Consider the following 11,593-nt stretch of genomic DNA (forward strand, 5'->3'; position numbering starts at 1 on the left):
CTCTCACTATCAACTGAGCTCAATGTTAAACAGACACACACACACAGAGGAAGAGAGAGAGAGAGAGAGAGAGAGAGAGAGAGAGAGAGAGAGAGAGCACAAAAAGAGAGACTGAACAAGTATTAATTAAAAATATTAGTTGAAAAGTCATGAATTTGAGAGCAAGTGAGAGTTGGATGAGGAAGAATTTGAATGGGGATGTTGATGGCTACAGTACTTAGGATAAGAATTTCTCAATAAATTATTTAAAAGCAAGAAGGAAATCTCCTCTCTCAGGCAACTCCTTGGGGAGTTGCTTTTGATCAGTGCATTCGCTAAATGGAAAGACCTTGGAATCTACAGCTGGGATCCTCAGCAAAAGCTGCAGGGACAGGTATGGGCTGATTTTCTTGAGCAGATGGAGGCTTTGTGTAGCTGTAAGTTTTTCTGTCCCACCTGGCCTGCAGTCAGGACCAATCTTTCTTAGTGACTGGTCCTGCAACCACTCAGACCCAAATAAACACACATAGGTTTATAGTATTTAAAATTGCTCAGCCATTAGTGAAGGCTTACTACTGACCACTCTTATACTTAAACTCAGCTCATTTCTGTTAATCTATATGTTGCCACATTTTCCTTGGATTTCCCTGTATGCCATTACATGCTGTTCCCTGGACAGCAGGCTGGCATCTCCTGACTCAGCTTTCCTCTTTCCAGAATTCTCTTTGTCTGCTTATCCTCCATATACTTCCTGCCTGGCTACTGGCCAATCAGCATTTTATTTATCAGCCAATCAGAACAACACATTCACAGCATACAGAATATCCCATAGCAGCCTTGTTGAATTCCTGCTGTTGTATAATCAGTTTTGTGTTAGAAATATTAGATATATGAATGCCTAGAGCAAATGAAAGAGACAAGAGTAATAAAAAATGAATTAAGGAACTACCTATTATTTGTTATGTATTTCTAATATAATTCAAAGTTTATTTTATTGTTGTTGTTTTGCTACAGACAATATTCTCCAGTAATTGCTCTACAGAGGCTATTGCAATATAATTTCAATAATTTTAGAATGATTAGCAAAGGTTTATGGATGTTGAATCTAGATAGTAATTGAAGAAATAGTTTTCAAGGATGTAGCTTAATGTTGATTAATGCAAAATGACTGTGTGATACCCAGTATTGAAAACAATTTTTATATATATTTTACATACTATTATTTTTCTATAAATAACTTCTAAAAATTTTAATCTTTCTGTTTGTATTAATTATTAATCTGGTAAGGACTGTGTTTTATGGAGCACTCTGGTACATCAGGTAACTGTTTTAAACATTTTCAAAGAAATAATGGAACCAAGTCTTTGAGTAACAAAAGGTGGAAAGAAATCTGGAGCCTCCACTCTAGGGCCCTGCTCTGTCCTTCCATCTCTCCAGTCCTGTCTCCTCGCCAGGACACGCCACTCTCTACTGATGGGGGTGAGACTCAGCATGAAGAGCCTTGTAATTGCCTCTTCATGAGACAAGATTGTCAGGTCCTAGCTTTCCAATAGAGGAATTCAGCTTTATTATGAGATGGACAGTCTTAATGGTGATTGAGGGTGTCTTTGAATTGTGTCCTTTCTGTTTCTGTAACACATCCAGCAGAGTAAAATAGATTCTAGGAACTAACTGAACTTCTCTGTGTCAGACATTGTATCCTTCCAGGCAAGGGTTCTAACTGCCAATGCTCCTAGTCTCCTGGGCTTTGTATGTGCTTAGATGAGAGTAAGAATCTCTGAGTAGAGTCAGGAAAATCCTTTGATGGCCTCTGTGCACCTGATCCTCAAGATCTGCATAAATAATTTATTTTTGTTTTCCTTTTTGTTCTCTCGTGGCAAAATATTTATCAATGCTATTGATCATATGAACCTTATGTTGTTTAAAAATCATAATATACAATATCAGACTGTGTTCCTCTGTGTTTACTTTGATAGAACATAGTCTCCAAATAATTAATCTCACTCCCATGTAGGGATTGCTCTGAAATGTTTGTAGACAGTTTTATACTCTCTCAGCAATCCTGTGCAGGTCATAAAGGTTGTCCTAGGAATTTTCTGTTACTGTGACCCATCAGGGCCGCAAAAAAGATGGAGTTCTGTGGAGGATGGAATTGTTGTCTATTCTTGAGAAATCCAGCCTGTCCTCACAGAAATTGTGCCTAAGAACCTTGTGTGGGTTCAGCCAGTTCAAATCGAACAACTACTAAACATTCATACCACTCCTAGTCTTTCTGCTAATGGTTTCCCAGAATCCGCAGGTGAGGGAACCCCTCTTTCCTTTCTATGCTGACTTTGTGGTTTATTTGAACAAGAAAGATCATGATGGTGTGGATACTTTACATTGCACAGAGGACAGTGGGAGGACACTAGGCCTTGGATATCAAGAAATTTCCTGTCCACCTGATGCAGGAGACACTTTCTGATTATCTCGTGATCTGGAAAAGGCCCAGAGCATAAGGAAGGATGATGATTAACTCTAAGAACAAATTCCAAGAGGAAAATAAATGTACTGGCAGGAAAAATTCCAGTCAGCTCTCAACCTTAGGGTGCTCATGTGTATGAGAAAAGCCAGGTCAGAAACTGAAACAAATAGGGTTTTCTAGTCACTATGTCTTGGTTATACAACTTGTTGGCTTTGATTTGAGTTAAAAAAAAAAAAAGTTTTGAACAAGAGAATACCACTGTGTTCTTTTATTTGTTTTGTTTTTTTAATGTTGTAATAAAAAATAGTCAGATTGTAGCTATGATATCAATGGCAGGATTATTTTGATCCTGATATTCAGCCTTTGTTAAGCCAAAGTATGTGTGTTCTCCTAACTAAAACAAGATAAAAACAGAAAAAAAGCATATAGACAGAAATTGATTAGATTCAGGTTTGTGAAAGTTATAACAGAGTCAAAAATCAAGAGAGGTCCTAAGTGGGCCTGCTGCCTCTAAGAACAAAAAAATTTCTCTCTCTCTCTTCTCTCTCTCTCTCTCTCTCTCTCTCTCTCTCTCTCTCTCTCTCTCTCTCTCTCTCTCTCTCTGTGTGTGTGTGTGTGTGTGTGTGTGTGTGTGTGTGTGTGTGTGTGTGTTTTAGCCAGGGTAGTGGATCATGTGACATTCACTGATGTCCAGTCAATGCAATTATTGTCTATCTAGAATTTGTGACAATGAAAATCCAATTTCAGAAAAGAGAGTAATGAGCATCCAGGGCTCCTAATGACATCAACAGGCCTTTTCCATTTTCAGTTTAGAATCTCACTGATCTTGCTCTGATTTTATCTGAGCAGTAGCCCAGAATGTTGTCAAACTAACAGACTCTACACCCTGAGGACTTCACAGCATGACATTCAGCTCCATTGCCTCTAAAATAATAAAAAAAAATTCATTGGTACTACCAAAAGCAATTCAGGGTTAGACTTACACATAAATGAACATATAAAATTAGATTTATGAGGAAAAATAAAGTGACTCTCCACAAATCTATGGGGACAACTTCCAATGAAGTATTTGGTATGGTGTTAGGTACATCAAACTGAATTTTAAAAGGCGTTTTTGTTTGTTCTGATATTGCTGATTAGTATTTTCCTAGCCAAATTCATACTATAGTATATTCCCAGCTATTTCAACAACAGTTCTAGTCTCTTAGATTTAAACATGTATATATATATGAGAGAGAGAGAGTGTGTTGTCACAGCTTGTTATTTTTTGTTTCATTGAAGAACAGGCATATCAATGGAGGTGGTCACTGATAAAGATCTGGTCAAGGTATGTTGTACTGTATGTAGGGAGCATCCAGAATCAGCATCACTTCATTCTCTGATGTCCTTTTGAAAAGTTGATAAAGACCCTATAGGGCTGTAAGGATGAGGCTGACAATTGGACACCCAGAATGATTATTTCTGAACAAATCCCCAGGCTAATCATCCTGTCATCTCAGCCCCAGGGCAGCTTCCTGCTCCATTAGGGTTTCTGACACACACAGGATGTGGGTTGTAACACTGTGTCTCACACAATAATAGACTGCAGAGTCCTCACATGTCAAGCTGCTGAGCTCCATGTATGCTGTGCTGGAGGATGTGTCTGCAGTCTGTGTGGCCTTGCCCTGGAACTTCTGAGTATACTTAGTTTCATCATCTTCAGGATCAACCCTTCCAATCCATTCCAGGCCCTGTCCAGGCTTTTGCTTCACCCAGGACATATAGTAGTCAGTGAAAGTGTAGCCTGAATCCTTGCAGGACATCTTCACTGAGACCCCAGGCTTCCTCAGCTCAGCCCCAGACTGCTGCAGCTGGACCTGGTCGTGGACAACTGTGGAGGCAGAGTGAATGTCACTGTTACCAGAGTACATGGCCCCTCCTCAAGTCGTGATCTTAGGAGCCCCTTACCTGTAGATGCTGCCATCCAGCTCCACTCCATGTTGAGGACCTTGTGTGATCATTGACTGTGGAGAGGACACTGAGAATATGTTGTTGTGAGGGGTGGGTATCCCTGTATTTAGCACCATAGACTCACATGATTTGCATATTCAAGAGGCAGGGTACTTCTTAGATAAGGACCTAGTCCAGCTGGAGAAGATGGTAGAGGATAACTGGGTCTGGCATCAAGATGATGAGGCCAAACCCTAATCCTGTCTGAGGAAGTATCCTTCCCTGAGACCTTTTCATGGTCTGTGGATATAACACCAAGACATAATGTCTCAGTTTAAAAACAGAATCTCAACCTGAGACATTTGGTTCTCTTAGTGATAGGTGATGGTAGTTATGAGATAACTATGAGCAGAAATTTCAAAAACTCCTAAATTGGGAGAATTTGCATTTATCTTTCATATATAAGCTGTTAAAATTTTCTTTTTCAACATGTTACAGGTGTATTTCTTGTGCCTTTCTTTCTTTTTTAAATCTTTTTTTGTCTATTTGTTTGCTTTCTATAGAGAGAAAGAAACATTGTGCAGCTGAGTAGTAGGGAGGTGTGGAGGTGAAAGGGTAAGGGAGGTGTTAGTCAGGGAAACATATATTGTATTGTATATACTGTATGCAAAAATGTGCTTTCCAAAATCAAAAATAAATAAATACATCTTAATAATATAAATGAGAAAATAAAAATCTGCAATATTTAACAAAGAATTTTTACTATATTGGAAAATTGGAGACTTCACATGTTAATCAAGGCAAGCGTTGTTCAGTTAATAGACTTTAAGAAGGCACTCCGCAGAGGCTGTGGAGTCCCTTCCAGCCCTCATTTCTGTCCTGTTGATTATTTGCTCCACTGTGCCCCCTGCTGGTCCGAAGCTCCCCTGAAGGTTGGCATGCCATGGCTTAAACTCAAGATTCACTGTCTCAATTGAATTGAGCTACTTCAATGCTCACAAAGGTCAGCTAAAGGAAAAAAAAATGGCACTTGCTTTTCTGATAGTGAAGAGTTGTGCCAGAGACTGATTTTCCATTATGCCTCTATTATTATTAATGTTTCTCTCAATGCCAGGGTCTTCTCTGGTGTCAGTTGTACCCAGTTCCAGGACTACTCACTGATACTATGGAGTCATTACAGAGAATTTCAGCTTGCTGAATCCTTGTGCCTAGGAAAAGTAAACATCTTGTTCTTGCTAATCCCATTAAGTTTTGCAGAGAATCAAAGAGTTGGTCTGGTCTAGCTTCCTTCAGGTTAGATTCCATGACTCCTGGGACACTGAGTAGTTCCTGAGAAAACCAAGGCTCTTCATTTCTCACAGGCAGTGAAGCTATCAGACCCATCTCTGTTTCTCCATGTTTCCTAGAAGTCTACAAAGCATATAGAAGCTTAACAAGACAATCGGCCCTGGACATTAATCTTTCATGCCCTGTATAATTTACAATTGCACTGTGTTCTGGAAACTACCATTGTATTGATCCTAGCAATTGATGTTGTACTTTTAAGGGTATAAGAAGTCTGCTTGCTTGTAATAAACTTGTCACAATATCAGTCTTGCTGTGGCCCCTGCAACCTGGCCTGGTTAAGATTCAGTTCTCGCTGACCACAATTGGGCAGTCATGGTTTGGTAGGTAAATGCTGGCACTTACGAGGTTTGTATCAACTGGACTCATATCTTTGTTAAAGACTTGTTTGCCTATATCCTAGCAGAACAAGTTTATTCCATATTCATTAAATATTGATCATACACTTATTTCTTTCCTTCAATATACCTGGGAGATACTGAGAGGTTAATGCACAGATTCTTGGTATCCAGAGTATGCCCAACCTGTGGATTCACTGTGGTCATTATCAGTCACTGGCAGAATGAGGGTTGACTCTCACATTGGCATAGGTGAGCAGACAGTGGATCCCCTGGTTTTCAACATCACACTATACTTTGTGATAAGTTGTGTTTATCTTGATCTCACTAACGTTATACTGTATAAAGTCACTTAGTTCTCTAAAATATCTTCACACTTATCTGAGGTCAGTATAGTAGTATCCAGAGAAGGCTTTGGCCTGGACCGGTAGATTCTCTTTTCCTTTTACAGATGCCTGAAATTGGCCATCATTAACATTGAACCAACACCAAAAATTACTGCTCCCAATGATGCTTCTCTAACTCACAGATAAAACATTCAAGCTTCTTATCTTCAGCAGCAATAGAGAATTCATTTGCAATGAGCAGTGAGCCAATTTAAAACAAGAAAATACCCACAAAAAGCAGAAAACTGTAATGAAGAAACTCTGATGCCAATGGGAATGGAGTTATAACAGAGAGTACAGATAACATCAACTGGCATGTGCACAGTGCACTCTCCAAGTTCTCCACATGCCAGGGTATAAGAAACACCTTCAAAGGAATCATTTCATGAGACATAGGGGCAAAAACTAATCTTTACATGGATGCAAATATCCAACATGAATTGTTTGAAAAAGTATAACCATCTGTACCTTATTAGAGACATTCACACATTGGAAGCCTGAAACTTTGGACAACTTATTTTCCTAACTTCTGTGGAAAACAGTACTAATCCATGAAGATCTGGCTTCTCCCCACATGTCAGAATATAAAGAGAATGGCTTTCAGATGGCTTAGAATTCCCTGAGATTTCCAATTGAACTAATAATTATCACCAACATTAGGATTGCAGACACTGGTTGAAAAGCACAGAAAAGTTTATTGCTGTTTATTACATTGGGGAGAGTAGCAATTGGATATCTAAGATGCACCATAGTGTGGTGGGGATTGTGTTGCCGGAAATATTGTGTGTACCTCGAAATAAACTTATCTGTGGTCAGAGAACAGACAGCCACTAGAACAAAGCCAGAAATGGTGGCTAGAAAATGGGTCAGAGAAAGGGAGAGCAGAAGCTGGATGGTGGTGGTGGACGCCTTTAATCCTAGCACTTGGGAGGCAGAGCCAGGTGGATCTCTGTGTGTTCAAGGCCACTTTAGAAACAGCTAAGCATGTTGACCCATGCCTTTAACCCCACAAACCCAGCCTTTAATCCCAGGGAGTGGGGGCAGAAAGAGAAAGGTATATAAGGCATGAGGACCAGGAATTAAGTTAGTTAAGCATTTGGTTAAGCATTTTGGCTGGATAAGCATTCAGGTTTTGGAGCAGCACAGTTCAGCTGAGAACCATTGGGACGAGGACTCAGAAGCTTCCAGCCTGAGGAAACAGGATCACCTGAGGAACTAGCAAGGTGAGATAGATGTGGCTTGTTCTGCTTCTCTGATCTTCCAGCGTTCACCCCAATAACTGGCCTCAGGTTTGTTTTTATTAACAAGTACCTTTAAGATTCATGCTACACCATAGTGCAATAATGGCATGCTTATTAGATACTAAACAAATAGTAATTGTAATGAAATATGACATAGCAAAATTCTTTAGTGGATTGCTTGAAAAGGAAGGGGGATATATATATATATATCCTACATATTCTAACATCTTATTTTTTCCCAGAGCTGAGGACTGAACCCGGGGCCGTGTGCTTGCTAAGCAAGTGTGCTGCCACTGAGCTAAATCTCCAACATATTCTAACATCTTCACAGTCATAGTCCTGTTGGTGAGGCAGCATATATGGCAGTTCAACTTTCCATGATGTCAGGAATGTCTACTTGTTCTGAGCAGCCTCGGGATCTCTTTATTGGCTCTGTTTTTCATGAACTTCTCTGCAGGGAGGTTTGTGCATGAGTGGGAGTTGACATCTCCTTCCCATGTCTCTGGCACAGCAAGACATGACAAGTAGTTTTGATGTTTAAAAAATTGGCTATTGGAGATATCCCTCTTAATATTGACTCTTTGTGTCTCCATCAATTAATACTATAACACCAGCATATTCTCATCTTTTCTTGGATGCTTTTGGATCCAGTTGATATGATAGTTGGTTAGAGAGAATCTAGGGACAGTACATTTGAGGGACAGGACCTGTGAGAGTTTCACCAGGACAGACCAGACTTGTGTAGCTATACCTAGGACAGGAAACCTGAGAACAGCAAATGAACATCATCACCAGTCACATACACTATGATCCGCATGCCCAGTGCCCTTTCCTTAAATCCTGTGACTCTCCCTTCAGAGACTAGCATTCAGGGATAGAAACAGTCCCAGGACATGCATACTTTGATGGACACTTGTGTGAAAAGGAGGCTGTGACTCATCTGTCAGAGATGGTATTTCAGCCTGGGACTGCGGACTCCTCTAAAAGGTTGAGTCTCTACAGGATACAAGAGGGGAGCACAGTGCATATTAATTGTCCCTCATAAATAGGGTGATTTACCTTGTGTTTCCTATCCAAACTAGAGGCACAGACCTCAGGGATATTTTCTTGATCTCTACCGTGTTTTCCTACAGCAAATGAGAAATGGCGTGGATCCTGCCATGCAGTCAATACTCTGTGAAGAAGCAGATGGCTTCCTCTCCTTTGTTCATCTCCCAAGCTGTGGCTTCCTCTTCTCTGTTCACCGCCCCCCAGCTGTGGCTTCCTCCCATCCCCACATTGCATTGTTGAGTCTGAGGTGTGTCCGTCATTAGAGAATCCTTACAAAATTGTGACATTCTGTGGGTCTTGCTTGGATGTCCAAACTCTTCTTTGTCACCGGAAATCTTATATTTGTTTCATTATTTCTTTATGCCTGATTTTTAAGATATGGGTGGCCATTGTGGAAACATGTCTTAATGATGGGGAGGCTGCTGTGGGATGTTCTGTATGTCAAATGTGTTGCTCTGATTGGTTAATAATTAAAACACTGATTGGCCAGTAGCCATGCAGGAAGTATAGTCAGGACAAGCAGAGAAGAGAATTCTGGGAAGTGGAAGGCTGAGGTAGAGAGACTCTGCCAGCTGCCTCCATGACAAGGAAGATGTAAGGTACAGGTAAGCCATGAGCCATGTATAGATTAATAGAAATGGGTTAATTTAAGATATAAGAACTAGATAACCTGAAGCCTGAGCCATTAGGCCAAGCAGTTTAAATAATATAAGCGTCTGAGTGATTATTTTATAAGTGGGCTGTTGGACTGCGGGCCTTACTGGGACCTAGAGAGAAATCTCTAGCTACAGGAGGCAGTTGTTCAGTGCCAGTTCTCAGGGGCCCCCACCAAATGCATGCTGTGCCACCTTGCTTGTGATACTATGAGTTTCAAGGAAAATTCTCAGCCACTATGTCTCATCTTGGGTTTGTCTCAAATTTTCCCAGTGGTCTGAGAGAATTTTGCAAAAGATCACAGAAATGAATGTCACTCTGGTTACACTGGATCAGGTGTCTCTAAGGGTATATGGGATAGAAAATCAAAAGGGGAAATAATATTTTAATGTGAGAACTACTGCCATCCTGAGGTCAGGTGAGTTCCAAAAGGCCTTTTTCTCTAAAAACAAATATTTGTAAAACTGGAAAAATGGCTATACTGAGTGACTGATGGAAGCAAATTCAGAGATCCACACCTTCTGGAGTCCAGTTGAAGAGAGGAAGAAGGGAATATATGAGCAAGGAGGGTCGAGATCATAATGGGGAAATCTACAGAGACAACTGAACCAAGCTTGTGGGAACTCAAGAACTCTAGACTGACAACTATGGAGCCTAAATGGGACAGAATTAGGCCCTTGGCACGTAGGAGACAGTTGTTTAACTTGGTCTGTTTGAGGGCCCCTGGCAGTGGGACCAGGATCTATTCCTGGTGAATGAGCTGGCTTTTTGGAGTTCGTTCCCTGTGGTGGGATGCCTTGTTCAACCTTGGTGCAATGGGGAGGAGCTTGGTACTGCCTCAACTTAATGTACCAGGTTTTGTTGACTCCCCATGGAAGGCTTTTCCCTTGTGGAGGAGTGGATGGGGGTTGAGGGGGAGGTGGAGAGAAGGAGTATGTGGGGTGGGATGGGAGGAGAACTGTGCTTGGTATTCAAACTGAATACAAATAAATAAAGAAAAATTAATTTAATTAAATTTTTCTCCATCCCTAATTTCTCACAGATTTTTCACCACCCCCTCACCCACCCAGTTTAATTTCCTTTCTCTCACTTAAAAAGAAAAACAGAAATAAAAAAAAAACATAAATACAAAAAAATCAATGAAGTCCATATTTTGTTTTCAAACTTCTCTTTCCCTGAAGTGTGGTTGATATAACCAGTGTCATTCTACTATGAAAAACTGACTTTCTCCTAGCAATTAAGAACTGTGAATGGCTTCATTGCCCAGAGTGTGACTTAGTGCCCACTGTCCCTCCTCAATGCTTGGATTTTGTATGGCTTTAGCTTCTCTAGGTCTTGTTCATTTTGTCACAGGTTCTGTGAGTTATTGTGTGCATCTGCCATATGGGGTCCTAAATACTGTTTCCTTGATGTTATCCAGAACTTGTGGCTCTTACAATCATTCCACTGCACTTTGTCATAGAGTCCTGAGCATTGAGGGGAATGTTGGGACAAAGACATTCCATTTTGGAGTGAGCATGCCACAAGTCTCTCTCTCTCTCTCTCTCTCTCTCTCGCAATTAGTTGTGAGTTTCATGTTGCTATTTTTCTACACAGCAAGTGTACTGAAGTGGAACGGCCAACTTCAGACCCTTCTCTGTCCCTGAGATATGACCTCATCATAAAATCCAGTTTTCACAAGTAGATTCTTGTAGAACTTTCTTTAGTATACAATGTGGAGCATCACAAATGTTGTAAAAACTCTTCATGGACATAACATGGTCCATGCAACTTTATTCAACTCAGTTAATGGAATCTACCATTTCCTACGCTCCCTGAACAGAACTACCACCCTTTTCTATAACATCCATGTTGCATGTACATTACTAAGTATCAATCCTGCATTCATTTCAGGATTTGGGGTGTGGTAGTTTGAACTAGGATGTCTCCCATTGGCTCATATATTTTGTCCTTAGATGAAGGAACTGTTTGGGAAGTATTAGTGGGTTTGGCCTTGTTGGAGAAGGTAAGTCAATGGGAGAAGGCTTAGAGATTCTAAAATCTCATAACATTTTCAGTTTGCCTCTCTGCTTCCCGCTTGCTAGTCAAGCTGGGAGTCATTAGCTATTGCTACAGTCACTATGGCTTTGGTTTGCATATCTTGGACTCTAATTCTTAGAATCTGTAACCCCCAACTAAGTGTTTACTTTATAGGGTGCCTTGGTCATA

The 11,593-nt window shown here is 40.5% G+C and overlaps 1 gene segment (V, D, J or C); it reads right to left on the bottom strand.

Annotated features, from left to right (window-relative positions):
* Positions 1-3,933: 3,933 nt before the first annotated feature.
* On the bottom strand, positions 3,934-4,421 carry LOC118575848. The segment is given in 2 exon segments: positions 3,934-4,313; positions 4,391-4,421. Coding segments are annotated over 2 exon segments (411 nt in total).
* Positions 4,422-11,593: the final 7,172 nt, after the last annotated feature.

Source organism: Onychomys torridus, unplaced genomic scaffold (genome assembly GCF_903995425.1).
Source record: "Onychomys torridus unplaced genomic scaffold, mOncTor1.1, whole genome shotgun sequence".
Taxonomy (NCBI): Eukaryota; Metazoa; Chordata; class Mammalia; order Rodentia; family Cricetidae; genus Onychomys; species Onychomys torridus.